General features: G+C 49.8%; 1 protein-coding gene across 2 annotated transcripts; it reads right to left on the bottom strand.

The window, feature by feature from the left end:
- Window positions 1-553: 553 nt before the first annotated feature.
- Window positions 554-14,439, bottom strand: SNX20 (sorting nexin 20). Of its 2 annotated transcripts, none has more exons than XM_050774803.1 (4): window positions 14,031-14,439; window positions 6,209-6,347; window positions 4,590-4,741; window positions 554-2,993 (listed from the first exon to the last, which is right to left on the bottom strand). In XM_050774803.1, the coding sequence occupies exons 2-4, from the start codon at window positions 6,336-6,338 to the stop codon at window positions 2,325-2,327; spliced, it is 951 nt and encodes a 316-aa protein (XP_050630760.1). In that variant the 5' UTR covers window positions 6,339-6,347; window positions 14,031-14,439; the 3' UTR covers window positions 554-2,324. The 2 variants fall into 2 exon arrangements, with proteins under 2 accessions (XP_050630760.1, XP_050630759.1); XM_050774802.1 differs by lacking the exon at window positions 14,031-14,439 and adding an exon at window positions 10,363-10,526.
- Window positions 14,440-14,978: the final 539 nt, after the last annotated feature.

Raw genomic sequence — 14,978 nt, 5'->3', positions numbered from 1 at the left:
CCCCCCACACACATATCATCTATCTGTGATTTTGAGATGCACTCTTTTTTTTCACATTTCAGCACCTCTGAACTCAATGGGATCCTACACTCCTTATAGGCCTGGCTTGATGCTGACATCCTTCAGTCCCAGGGAAGACCTGAAGATCTCCAGGTCTTGAGGCCTCTGGAACACCTCCATCTGAGACCACTTTAACATGATTTCTGTGCTTGAGGGATTTTGGACCACGCTGCATGTATTCAGCCCTAAAACATGGGTGAGTGCCAGCTTGCAGTTCAGACTCTTAGAGGAATTTCCCTGTACTCCACCCAGTGCCAGTTTGATTTGTGTGAATTTTCTTAATGTCCCCTCCTGTACAACAGGTTTATTTGGTATTAATCCTTATATCAGGGGTCTAACTCTTTGGTTTTCCAGGTGTTTTTTTGCTGGAATACCGCATTAAACTGTCCATGTTGGGTATTTTTTCTTTCTTAGTAAACATTTGGTGCATCTTAGAGTTGACAGCATTTTAGATTTGAAGAAATAACTGACAAAAACAATATAATCTGTTCTGTCATTACAAATAGACTCGTAGCTCTTTAATTTTTCCATTTAACACTTTAATTTTCCATAGGCCTAGATTTTCAAGAAGTCCAATATCTCTCACTTGAAGTGTCTTTTCCCTAGAGTAGATTGGGAGATTTGAGGGATATCTGTCCAAACACAAGAAAGTCTGTTTCTAGTCTCCCATCAAGCCTGATGGGGCGTCTACAGTTGTTACCACAAGGTGTCGCTGTTGAACAGATTCTGGTGCAGTCTAGTGTATACTTGTCCAATTCTAGAGTGATCACTTGCTGGGCCAAGTCCCTCCCCTTAAGTGGTGCTGCACAATAAGGTTCCCAAATTACAGACTCTTTAATGCACCCTAATGAGCTCATCCAGGCAGTTTAGGTCTTCAGGGGCTTCCAGCCTCCAACATACATTGGGCCAAAACCAGACTGTACCACCAGCTCCAAGCCCTGTGTTGAATCTAGGTCATTGGTCCAGATGCCCCTTCATTCTGGGCCTGTGGTGTCCTTTCCAGACAGCAGACCTCAGTCAAGGGTATCCCAGTCCATCAGAGAGGTTCCAGGATCACAGATCCTCAAAAGGGGCAGTGTTGAGGATTCAGTCTCTTCTACACAGAAGCCCCATTAAGTATGTTGTATCAACTCCCCCCAGAGCTGTTTCTACATAACCCAGGGAAGCCATTCAGGAAACAGCTGCCTTATGAATGAAGATCCACCCCTAGACAGTGTGCTATGCCATCCCAGCCAGAAAAATTGTTGGCAACTTCCCTTGCCAAAAATGCCTTGTATCACAGAATCTTATGCCATTATTGCTTTCTGGCCCAGGGTCCTCCCACCCTTCAAAAGGATGGCATACAACTCTCACCGTGTGTGTGTGTGTAGAGGCTGTTCTTGAGGGCAGTAGGTGAGATTTGTTTTGCTTCATCAGGTCTACATGGTAAGGGGGAAGGGCTAGAATACTAGGATAGTATTAGGATAATGGATGGGAATATTTTAAAGCAATTCTGAGGTGGAAGGAACAGAGAGAAAAGCCTTGGAGCAGCTGGAGAGAACTGTCTTCAAGGAAATGGACTAAGCTTTGTCTAGAATGTGCGAGGTGAACTTCTCTTCCAGCTTCCCATGAAGACACTGGTGGGGTGGACACTGGTCTGGATGTTTTTGGCAGTTGGGTTTGTGTTTTGGAGATGAAGTGGCCCTGGCATCAAGGGGACGTGGCACACAAGCAGAGGCTTCCAAGGGGTCCCAGGAGCACCTCTGTCTGATACAGATGGGGAAATTGAGGACCAGAGGATGGGCTTGTTCAAAGTCACCCAGTGAGTTAGAGCCCCCAAGGGCTTTTCCCATTAACAATGAACCCCAGGCCAGGGGTGGTGGCTCACACTTGTAACCCCAGTGTTTTGGGAAGCTGAGGCAGGAAGATCATTTAAGGTCAGAAGTTTGAGAGCAGTCTGGGCAACAGAGAGACCCTGTCTCTACAAAAAAAAAAAAAAAAAAAAAAAAAAAAAAAAATTAAAAATTAGCCTGGTGTAGTGGCGTGCACCTGTTTCCCAGCTACTTGGGAGGCTGAGGTGGGAGGATTGCTTGTGCCCAGGAGTTTGAGGCTGCAGTGAGACATAATTGAGCCACTGTACTTCAGACTGGGTGACAGAGCAAGACTGTCTCAAATAACAAAAAAGAAAAGGAAAAAGGAAAAAAGAAGAAGAAGAACCCCACACAGCCCACCATGAGCCATGGTGACCCCAAATCTCCAGCGTCCCTGCGGGGTCTTAGGCCGGCTCAGTGCAGGTATTCTCGCACGGTGAGCTCCTTCAGGGTGATGCCGCGGGGCGTGGGCCTCCGGAGCTGGCTCTCCTCCAGCCTCTCCTGCAGAGACACGAAGTCCTTGCCCAGCGTGTAGGCCAGGCGGACCATGGCGTCCAGCAGAGGCGCGTAGTAGCGATGGCCCTCCCTGGCCTGCAGGCGCTGCAGGGCCCTCTCTCCTGCCGCGAAGGCCTCGGCCGGGCGGTCGAGGTCGCGGTGGCACAGCAGCACGGCGCACAGGGCCGGGACGGCGGCCGCGGGGCAGTGGGCGGTGAGCTTCTCCTGCAGCGGCAGCACACGCAGCAGCAGCTCCAGGGCGCGCGGGTACTGGCCGGCCCGCAGGCAGCCGAACGCCTCGCGCAGCTCCTGCCGCGTGAGGAAGTCCAGGAACTCCCGGGAACGGCGCACGCAGCGGATGGCGTAGAGCAGGCCCAGGTACTCCTGCAGGGCGCGTCGACGCTCGCAGATCATCTCCTCCGCGAAGTTCCCCGTCAGGTGCTTCCTGGGGAACTCCACGTCTTCGATCTCCTCCCTGAACGTCTTCAGCAGCGCTTTCTGGAGCTTTGCGAAGTCGGAATAGCGCCGTTCTAAGACGGCCTTGTTGTTGTCAAAGCTCCCAGTCTGGATGACGATGATTTGGTACACCTAGGGCGCAACCAGAGAGAGCCGTGGCCACCTCCTGGCGGGGGCTGCGGTGGACGCAGTACCCCGAGAGTAAAGTTAACCAGGCCGGTGTAAAGCATGCCCTGAAAACGGGCGATCCTTATATGCAATTCTGTTTATTAATTAACTAATTAATTAAATTTTAGAGACAGGGTCTCGCACTGTTACCCAGGCTGGAGTACAGTGATGCGACCTTGAGCTTCTGGGCTCAAGTGACCCGCTCACCTCAGCCTCCTGAGTAGCTAGCTGGGACTACAGGCACACCCACTACCCGGCTGATTTTTTTTTTTTTTTTTTTTTTAGAGATGGGGTCTGGCTGTGTTGCCCAGGCTGGTCTTGAACTCCTGGGCTCAAGCGATCCTCCTACCTGGGCTTCCCAAAGTGCTGGGATTACAGGCCTGAGCCACTGTGTTTTAAATTACTATTGACATCAGCTGAGTCAACCCTGGAACAACAACAGAGCAAGGTGGGGACATCTGGGAAGGAAAAGGGCAGAGGGTCCTGCCCTGCAGGCTGCTGGGGTCACTCTTGGCTTTACTTGCTAAAACTGGGCCTCCTTTTTCTGAACTGAGATGTTGTGTTTTCCAAATGTTTCACATTTGGGAGTTAGTTTTAGGTACAATATAACATCATTTAGGTACACTGGTGATGCCGTTATATGGTAAGAAAATCATCCCTTTTCAATTCTCTTTCAAGAGAATCCTGATTACAGGCAATTATATATTAAGGGCAATTATAACCCATGCATCTGACTCCAGAGCCAGATTGCATGGGTTATAATTACAGTCCCACCATGGTCTAGCTGTGTTGTTTTAGATGAGTAATTTAACCTCTCCGAGTCTCACTTTTCTCATTCATAAAACAAGGAGAGGCATAGTGCCTACCTCACCCGGTGAGGATTAAATGAGTTAATGTACTGAAACCACATGGAGCTGTGCCCAGCATGCCATTGGCATTCAATGGCAGCTTCGTTATTTATCCTGGTCCCAGGTAAGTGAAGGAGAAGGATGAAGTGTGGCTCTTAGGCAGTCTTTAACATCTCCTTAACACAAGCTAAAATTCCAGTCTAACAGGGAGAGCAGCCCCCAGGCGCAGGGCTTTCCTGAAGCCACAGTACCCAGCTAGAATTTAATAACAGCGCATAGCTTTCCTTGTATTGATTTTCCTTGTTTCGACTTTTCTAGTATGTTACTTTTTCTTTGTGCCATGTGATATTGGTTTTCCATTTAAGGTATTTCTCTTTGAAATAAATGTACTTTGTGTTTTTAAAAAGTGATCCAATTTAAAGAAAAAATAACTAGTAATAATTATAATGGATACAGGGATATGGCAAAATTGGTGAAGAAAGGACACAGGTGACCGACACCCGATAAGATGGGATTAAACTGGGCTATTTCCTTCTTGGGACCAAGAAGCATGACTTCCATGGTTCGAATCCTCACAGACCCTAGCAGGTGCTGAGCCTGAAGTGTGCTGACCCATTTCATAGTTGGGAAACCTGAGGCCCCACAAGACTTATTCAGGGCGGGGAAGGAAGCAGAGTGAGAGAGGCTCCACCATTTCCCGATCTCTGCTTACCACAAACTTAGAGACTTTTCTCTCCTCGATGCGAGCTGAGGCGATCTCAAAGAGCAGTTTGACGTGCTTCCAGCGGCATTTCTCGTTCTGCCAGTACTGCTGGAGCTCCCGCGTGGTCATGCTGGAGTTGGAGCTCAGGCCACTATGCATGTCTGGAAGGACAACACCCTTAAGGATCTGCACCCTCTCAGTGCACTTTCGAGGCATGGCTTGGGGAGATGGCTGGGTCTATCTGAGATGGGATATCAGAACTCCTAAAGAGTACTGAATATCCCTCTCTCCCACTCCACCATTGATAGGCCCAATTGGGGCATCAGACAGACCTCTGTGCCCAGCCTGGCAGAATCCACCCTACCACTGACAATCTCAAATAGCCCATCACCCCCAAGTGGTTTCTTAGCTGTGGAATGTGGTGTGGGCATTTTGCATCGTCCACTTCTGGTCTGCAGATTGGCCATGGTGAAATCCCTGCTCTGGACAAGCAGAGACTGACTTGTGTGTTTCTGTGCTCCCTGCAGCCCTGACTTTGTGACTGTCGCCAGGACTCCTTGAGCACACATCAGTGGGCAGGGGAGGCAGCAATAAGGATGTTATGTTCCAGCGTCAGCGGGCTGGCCCTTCCTAACCTTCTCATCTAACTGCTCACATGCTAGGCTCTTCTTGGACGTGCACTCCTCTGCCTGGCATCCAACCCTCTATTTCCATGCCTGGAAAACGAACACAGTGTTTCTTAAACCCCACTTGAGCCCTGCGCCCCTCTGAGCTTCTTGAGAAGCGCAAATAATTGTGCATTTTATCGCAAAGGGCATGGTTCCCAGCTCTTTTCCAGTCTACCCTTCAAGACCAAGCCCCCACATCACTGCACATGCCCCTTGGCATTAGAGTAAGAGCCTCCCACCTTGTTCCTATAGTTTTTTATTTTATTTATTTGTTTTGCATGGCACATCTATTTTTCACTGATCTGTTTCTCTACCAAACCTCAGGACTAGTGCAGTGTTTGATTTGTTCCTGTTTCTGTTTCCCCAGTGCCCTGCATAGGGCCAGGAACAGAGCAGGTATTGAGTAGGCGCATCTTGAAGGATTGTAAGAAAAGATTTGTTCCAGGAGATGGCACTACAGCAGATGCTGTCCATGCCCCAGGCTGGACCATGCCCTCTTGGCACTTACTTTTCCAGAACATGCCACTGGCTTCCCTGAGGGCTTTCTAGGGCCATAGCAGCAGGCCCAGGAGCGTCCCTTCTCCTCTGCAGGGCAGGACTGGTAGATAACAGCCCGGCTTCCTCACCCCAGGATAGCACAACCCAGAGATATATTCCAAGGTCTCCCAGAAGACCCCCGCTAGGGTTGAGCCTCAGCCACTTATCATGCCTATCTGTTCACTGATGTCCTGCCCTGGCCTCTTGCCCTTTTCTGCCATTCCCATTCCCCTGCCGTGACTCCTAGGACCATCTCCCAGATAAACAGCTTGCACCAAATCTGTGTCTCAGTGTCTGCTTTGGGATAACCCAAGTTACAAGAGCTGCCCGGGCCTCTTGCTATATCCGCCAAAGTGACCCACATTTGTACTTTGAATGCCTTCAGACCTCTCCCCCAGACCGAGTCTCAAGCCTCAAGCCCACCTAAATGCCTGTCAGGTCCTGGGTGCGGGAGGTCAGGGCCAGCGGCTGGTGCTTCCTGCTGGGTCCTTGCTGTGCACTGTGTTATGGGTCCCTTCCAGCCAGGGCTCCCAGGGTGCTCTGGACTTGCCATGCTCCAAGCCTGCCAGAGGAACAAGAGAACAGTGAGTACCCACTCCAGTTGGGGTTCCCGGTGTCTCCTGGAGTGCCTAGGAGCTGTGTCATGCCCCCTCCTGGCAGTCAGAGGGAATGACAATGGCCCCACGGCTCAACCTTCCCCACTCTCCCAGCTGCCAGATCCCAGACCTGGGTCTGCCCCTTTGCTGGGCAGGTTACTCCAAGGCAGAGAAGACCCTTCACCTATTGTGATGATCCATGTATAATTGAGGTGATCCTTACGTATTGCTCAGAGTTTTAAATGAGATGATTTCTTTTTTTTTTTTTTTTTTTTTTTTTTTTTTGAGACGGAGTCTTGCTCTGTCGCCCAGGCTGGAGTGCAGTGGCCAGATCTCAGCTCACTGCAAGCTCCGCCTCCCAGGTTCACGCCATTCTCCTGCCTCAGCCTCCCGAGTAGCTGGGACTACAGGCGCCCGCCACCTCGCCCGGCTAGTTTTTTTTTTGTATTTTTTAGTAGAGACGGGGTTTCACCGTGTCAGCCAGGATGGTCTCGATCTCCTGACCTCGTGATCCGCCCGTCTCGGCCTCCCAAAGTGCTGGGATTACAGGCTTGAGCCACTGCGCCCGGCCTTAAATGAGATGATTTCAAGCAAAAGTATTGGCTTTAGCGATTACTCGAGCGAAAGATGCTGGCTTGTGCAGACACTCACTTTTATGTTACACATGCGAATGAAATCTCAGTGTTCAAGCTGAACACGGTGGCTCATGCCTGTAATCCCAGCACTTTGGGAGGCTGAGTTAGGAGGATCACTTGAGCCCAGGAATTTGAGACCAGCCTGGGCAATGTAGTGAGACCCCGTCTCTAGAAAAAATTAACAAAAATTGTCCAGGATGCATGCCTGTGGCCCCAGCTACTTGGGAGGCTGAGACAGGAGGATCCCTTAAACCCAAGAGACTGGGGCTGCAGTGAGCTACGATGACGCCACTGCACTCCAGTCGGGATGACAGAACAAGACCATCTCAAAAAGAAAAAAAGAAAGCTCAGTGTTCAGAGCAGGTAGATACTGGTATGAATCTTCTATCGATCAATCAATCAATTATCTATCTATCAGCAAAATTAACTGATAGCTTATACCCACTTCATACCCACCTAGGTTCTTCACAGCCCCTAATCTAGTTTAATGCTCACAAAAGTCTATCATTACCACCACATAACAGATGAGAAAACTGAGGTCTAGCCCAAAGTCACGCAGCTGGTGAGTGTGCGCAACAAGCAAAGCTGAGTTTGTCTCCAGTGCTTGTGACGTGCTGGCGGTGCGCTTGACAGCCAACACACACTCTCACGCTAACCTGACCACTGTCTGCACTCAGGACTGTTTGCTGCTCCCTTTTATGATAAGGGAACTGAGACTTAGCGTTGCCGAAGGTAAAGAGCTGGTGAGTGGTGGGCAGGATACAGACCCAGGCTAGGCTGACTTCAGAATTCTCTCCACGTTACTCAGGGAAGGAGAACAGGCAGCTGGGATCCGGTTTACATAATAACTCCGTCTGTGACCTGGATAAGTGGATGGGATGACCTGGTAGCTGGCAAGTGACTCAACTTCTCTGTGCTTCTGTTTCCCATAAATTGGGGATAATAACAGAACCCACGTTCGCAAGGCTGGGGTGAGGATTCAGTCAGGCAGACTCTGAAGCCTCAGTTCAGGGCCCTGTCCATTCCGGAGACTGTGTAGTACCCCCGCTCTTAGTGTCTGGTAAGTGCTAGATGTTTCCAGAAGTATTTGCGAATTAAATGACTAAATTAAGGTGGATTGGAATAGAATTACAAATGTTTGAGACAACTTAGAAAAAGGGACAATTAAAGCTAGGCTGGAGCGAGTAGGTGGTATACTGGTTAGGCATGGAAATTCAAGACAAGGAAGGTGCAAGTGACCTCACCTTTTTCTACTAGGACCTGAGGAAGCTGCTGGTGGAACACAGAGGTAGAGCTGGGACTTGAACTCTGGTCTGTTGGATTCTGTGCCCTTGATCTGAACCCCTGGGCTGACTACGGCCTAGAGAAAGATAGAGCCAATGCCTCCCTGGCACCCCCTGAGCACAGACGGGGGGGGAGGTCATGCATGTCCCTGAGCACAGCCAGTGCCTGTCCCTTGCTCCAGGGATGAGAGCTCCTGGCCTGGGAGAGGGAAGGTCAGCTGGGGCCCAGAGTCTGCACTTCATGGGGAAGTGCTTGCTGTGTAGGGTGAAAGGAACCCTGGGGCCTTCTCCATGTGGCTCTGCATAGCCGTCCAGTGTGAGGCCCTTAGGGACCCTTGATCCAACCTCACCTTTTACAGATGGGCAAACAGAGACACAGAACAGGGGCCTGGCTGGCCCAGGGCTGCACATTCTTGAGCATGCTGTCACGGGCACCTCTCGCTTGTCTCTTGTCCCTGTCAGGGAGTCAGGAGACATTGCCTTCCATCCTGACCAACTGTGTGTCCTTAAGCAAGTGCTTTAATATCTCTAGGCTTCTGTTTCCCCACCTGAAAAGTGTGGCTACAAGCCTCATCCTGTTGATAAGATGATGGATGACTAGGGATGGGTTTCCTACATTCTGGTAGGTGTCTAAGTGAGATAGCGGGTGGTCTATGTGATTCTTGGTGGCTGGGATTCTTGGGGGCCCAGGGCACTCTTATGCTCAGCACTTCTGTAAAGTGGGTGATGGTGAGTGCCCTTGGCCTCAGGGGCCCCAACCTTTGCAGACCTGTTTGCATGACCAGGCAGCTGGCTCCAGATGAGAAGCAGGGCACTATTGGCCCAGAGACCCTGTAAGACCCTAGAAATGATGCCTCAGCTTGACACTCCAGAAAAGACTGAGAAAGCTGATTATGAAACCCGGCCTTAGAATAAAAATCAAATTCAGCAGCCACAGTCAGCTCCCTTATAGTTGTCTCTTACAGGTTTCATTGGGAATCACCCATTTAAAGAGGAAGGGGAAGGAAAGAGTTGTGCACTGGTGTATCCGTGGGGTCTTGGGTAGCTTCCTATCCCTCTCCAGGCCTCAGTGTCCTCATCTGTGAAATGGGAAAGCAATCCCGTCGCTCTAAAAGCTCTGGGGACAGCCACATAGACGATTCCATGGCCCTTTCCTCCCCTCTCCTCACTCTCTGTAGCAAAGATTTCTTGACTTTATAACAAAATACTATAAATGTTGGTGCTGTTGGCCTGGAGGCCTGTAGTTGGCCCAGGGAACAGAGCAGCTTCCCAGTCCCCTCTACCTTCCCGCTCTGTGTGCATAGACAGTCATTCTCCTCCTCCTGTCCCCAGGTGTCCTGACCACCCCCCTCTCCAAAAGCTGACTGCCAAGTCCAGTCCTTCTTCTGCTGGGCACACAGAGGCCACACCATCTTTCTGAAGGCCTGCAGAGGACTTTTCATGGGGGACGAGCCTCTAGGGGGTGAAATAAAGCTCCTGGCCCACTCTGGGAGACAGGAGATCCCCGGACGTTGGATGTGTGGCTGCCTCTGTTGGGGAAAGGGTGGGTACCCTCCAACAACTGAACGCTCACCTGAGAAGCCTTGCCAAAGCCAGGGGCTCCCAACCTAGTGTGCGTAAGAATCCCCTGGTGGGGTGGGGGTGGGATCCCAGGGGCTTGTTCAAAAGCAGGTTTCCTGGCTCCTAACACAGGAAAGTGTCATTGAACGGACCTGGATTCTGCATTTTCCACGAGTCCCCTAAAGCTATGCTGACGCAGGGATTCCCTGACACCGTTTTTTGTTTTTTTTTTTTTTGAGAAACACAGGTGTGATGACTTATTCTCCAGGCCCAAGATGGGTTGTACAAGCGCCTAGCATCTCAAAAGGAATGGAGGTGATGGAGGGTCCAGGAGCTGTCCCTTCCTCTGCCTCAGTGCGCTAAGGAGAGCTCCAGACACAGTAGCTGTCACTAACCCTTTCCCCTCCCACCCTGCCCCCAACAGGTGCCAGGCAGGGTCCCAGGAGGAGGGGACTCAGGCCACAGCAGGCAGAGGACAGCTGAGTTTGGGATCAAATACTGACCTCCAGTCTCTGGGGCTGTGCGTGTCCAGGGGTCCGGGAGGAGTGTCACATGGCCCCTTCGAGCTCTTGGTTCTCAGCTCCGGCGACCAGCCGAGGGACTGACACTTTCTAAGTTCCCCGTTTGAAAACAGGAAACAGGCTGTGTGACCTGCTCCTGATCGCCCCAGCCCATTGGCTGGTGAAACATGGTATATTGAACTCAACTGACAGCCTGCCACCTCTTCTTCCGGGTAGCGCAGGGAACGGCAAGGCAGTGCAGGGCCAGCCCTGTGGGATCTAACTCAGCCTCACTCTCCCTGCAGCCTTGCAGTGAGGACCGTCATGCCCCTTGAACAGATGGGAAAACCGAGGCTTGGGTCACAGAGCTGGTGGGACACAGAGCCAGTGACTGACATAGAAGAGCAGTGGGGTGGAATTACAGTTCCATCTGGCGCCTTTTCTCTGAGCAAAGCTGTATCCATCACCACCAACAGAAAGTACCAGGGAAGCGAAACCCCAGGGCAGAGGTGTGATTCATGGCCACTCATCTTTGTGGCCTTGACAGCAAGAGAGGAAATCAGACAAAAAAAAAAAAAAAAAAAAAAAAAAAAAAAAAAAGAACTTTGCTGGCTCTCCCAGAAGTTTACCACATGTTTTTTTCTGAGCCATGATTCCCTTACCCTCCATGAGAGGTAGTCACAGTCCTGATTCAGATGGGGGTTACTACTTTGCTTTTCCTTAGAAATTTACCACCCATGAGATCCTCAAACAATTCAGTTTCATTTTACTCATTTGTGAATCTTATATAAATTGAGCCAAGCATACTGTGTGTATTCTCCAGTGCCTTGCTTCTTTCAAGCAACATTTATGTGTTTAAGATTCACTGATGCATTTCTGGGTAGCTAGTTTTTTCATTTCCATTGTTGTGTTGCTACATTATTATTATTATTTATTTTACTTTAAGTTCTGGGATATGAGTGTAGAACGTGCAGGTTTGTTACATAGGTATATATGTGCCATGGTGGTTTGCTGCACCCATCAACCCGTCATCTAGGTTTTAAGCCCTGCATGCATTAGGTATTTGTCCTAATGCTCTCCTTCCCCTTGGTCCCCATCCTCCGACAGGCCCCAGTGTGTGATGTTCCCCTCCCTGTGTCCATGTGTTCTCATTGTTCAACTCCCACTTCTGAGTGAGAACATGCGGTGTTTGGTTTTCTGTTGCTACATTATTTAAATACATTGCCATTTATCTTTTTTTGTTGTTACTGTCTTTTGATGCACACTTGGGGTGTCCCTAGGACGGCCATCATGATCAATGCCCCTGATGATATTCTTACACATTTCTCCAAGTCCATGTACTTATCTGAGGTGAAATTGCTGGGTCTCAGAGTATGGATAGCTTCAACTGTGCTAGATTACGCCAAATATTTTCCAGAGTGACTGTGCCATTTTGTATTCTCACCAACAGTGTATGAGAATTCTGGGTGCTCCACCTTCTCACCTACACTTGATATGGTCATTATTCTTATTATCTTAGAGACGGGGTCTTACTCTATCACCCAGGCTGGAGTGCAGTGGTACCATCATAACTAACTGCAACCTAGAACTCCTGGGCTCAAATGATCCTCCCACCTTGGCCTCCTGAGTAGCTAAGACTACAGGTATGTCACCATGCTTGGCTAATAAATTTTTTTTTTTTTTTTTGTAGAGATAGACCATGATGGCCACTACGTTGCCCAGGCTGGTCTTGAACTCCTGACCTCAAGCAATCCTTCTGCCTTGGGCTCCCAAAGCACTGAGATTACCAATGTGAGCCACTGTGCCTGGCCTGGTCAGTGTTTTTCAGTGTACCACCGCATTAATGTGCAGTGGTCTCTCATCATGGTTTTAAGTTGCATTTCCCTAAGGACCAATGATGTTGAGTATCTTTTCATGGGCTTATTTGCCATCCTTATACCTTCTCCAGTGAAGTGTCTGTTCAAGGCCATTGCTCATTATTGACTGGATTATTTTTAATGGTTTGTAGGTGTTCTTTATGTATTCATTTGGGTTTATGTGCTTCTCAATATCTTTTTCCATCCTGCAGTTTGTATTTTGTACTCTCTTAATGGAGTTTTGTGATGAATAGAAGTTGCCAACTTTAAAGAACCATATTAGTCCTTTGATATGGTTGAATTTTGACTTTCCTAATTGCAACATGAAATTTAATGAAGCCCTCCTAGTACCAAAGCATTCTGCCTTGAGCCAGTGTCATCCTTGGAGGGCATGGAGATTTCTCCTGTATTTGCTTCTGCAACAACCTCATAGGCTTGTGAACCTCAAGAGGAGTTCAGATGAGCCAAACACTTAGAACAACACTGTTCTGTGCTGTACAAGTGCTGGCAGTTCTTATTATTCTAAAACCGTTATCGCTTGTCTTTTTCATTGGAGGCTCTATAATGTCCCTGTTTACCTATTGACCTTGCTTATTGACATGCCCTGCAATCCCACCTCTCTGCAGTGCCATCACTGTCATTAAGAACCTCCACATCTGCAAAGGTCTGTCTCTGGGCGGAGCTCATGAGGAGTGCCATGAATGCTGTGCCTCTGGCCTGCTAGCTGGGGCACCCCGTAAGTGCAGGGGCCATACCTCAGTCATCTCCGCCTCCCCCTGCCCAGCCGAGGGCCTGGTGGTGTGGCTCCCTGTGTCCAGTGAGGCTGGAATGCCCTGCGCCCTCTCCTCCCTGGGTTGTGCCCCGTAACGTTCCAGTTTTCTCGCCTACTCGCTGCCCAGGCCTGGAATCTGCGAGACACCAGAGTGGAATCTAAGCCCTTCTCTGCGGCCCTGTAGGCCTCTCACGCTGCAAAAGGCAACCACAGGGGGAAAATGTGTGGTTGCCGCTGCTTCCTCTTATGGGGAAAGGAGACGTTTCTTGGAAACCCCCTGATGGAGAGGGGCCTGGCCCACATAGGTAGGACCCGGCTGAACCAGAGTGACCGGAAGATGCCACGCATGGCCACCTGTTGGATGTTGCTTTTTCTCTGCAGCCAGAGGTCTCTGTGGTGGAGGCAGAAGACATGGGTAGTGTCTTAGCTTGGGCTGCTGTAGCAACACACCGCAGACTGGGTGGCCTACACAACAGACATCTCTTTCTTACAGTTTTGGAGGCTGGGAAGGCCGAGATCAACATGTTAACAGATTCAGTGTCTGGGGAGGGCTTGATTCCTGGTTTGCAGATGGTTGCCTTCTTGTTCTATTCTCACATGGCAGAAGGAGGGCTAGAGAGTGCTCAGGGACCTCTACCCTCATGGCCTAATTATCTCTTAAAGGCCTCACCTTTTTCGTTAGGATTTTGATATATGAACTATATGAACTTGGAGGGCACATATTCAGTTCATAACAGGCAGGCAAGGTCCCATCGTCATGCGGGGGACACAGGAGTGGGCATCCTCCGTTGCAGTGCTGAAGCCAGATGGCGAGGAGGGTCACCACGAGGCACCAGCAGTGAGAAAGGGGAAATGCTAGTAGTGTCTCAGAACCTGATGCCTCTCCTAGAATTCAAAATCAGAGCACCTCTCCATCTCGCTTGGACCCTTCAGTGGCCTCCCACTGCATTCAGAGTAAATTCGAACTCTCTGCTGAGGCTTCCATGATCTGCCTCTTGTCTGCCTTCCCGCTTGTCACTCGGTCCACTCCCAGTGTCACTTACCACACACCAGCCGACCCAGACTGCTCACTGCTGCTCAGACGTGCATTTGTCCTCACAGTTCCTTCAGCTGGAAATACCCTCCGCTTGGTTTTTCCATCTCTGGCTTTCTCGTCTCGTCTCGTCTCGTCTCGTCTCGTCTCATCTCATCTCATCTCATGAAGCGGCAGCTTCATTGTCGCTTCTCCCTGCGGCCTTCACCTGACCCCTCTGTCGGGATCTGTCCTTGTTTTGCTTATTTGTATACTTGTGCATTTCCTGTCTCAAATGCCACAATGGCAGGGACTTTGTCTGTATCATCATCTGTGTCCCCGGCACCTAGCACAGTGCTTGCAGCATAGTGGGTGCTCAGTAAGCCATTGTATGCGTGAATGAATGACAGGGTGAATACAGAGAAGTGGTCACCCAGGCTGTGGCTTCAGCTCAGCCCTGACTCATTGTGTGATTCTGGGCAGGCCACCACCCTGATTTTTGGCTTTCCTAACTGCAACATGAAATTAAATGACGACCTTTTACCACCAAAGCATTCTACATTGAGCAAACAATTGAGTACTAGAAGCTACCCCTCACTGCCGCTCTGGATGCCTGACATGCTTGGAACTGCAACACTGATACGCCTTCTTCGAGAAATTCAACAAGAGTGTATCAGGCCCAAGTGTGCCTCCCAGCGCTGGTACAGCAAACCACAACTGGCCAGGGTTTTTCACAGGTGACACAAAATTTGATCTTGTCAATCTTGTTTTTTGCAGCTGGATGTGCCCGTTTAGCCTTTTATTAAATTTCAAAGGTTCTCAATATTGCAGGATTTAAAAACTGGGGCTGCAGACAGGATGCACGCGGGGCACCACTCTGGTTGTATTGAGACATGGCAGGGTGGGGCTGGGTACAGGCGCATTTATTTCTACACCGCAGGCTGAGGGAGCTTCAGTCACCATTACTTAACTTCCTGGT

This window comes from Macaca thibetana, chromosome 20 (genome assembly GCF_024542745.1).
Source record: "Macaca thibetana thibetana isolate TM-01 chromosome 20, ASM2454274v1, whole genome shotgun sequence".
Lineage (NCBI taxonomy): Eukaryota > Metazoa > Chordata > Mammalia > Primates > Cercopithecidae > Macaca > Macaca thibetana.
The sequence above is the reverse complement of the archived record's forward strand: the minus strand, read 5'-3'. Positions and strand labels throughout refer to the sequence as shown.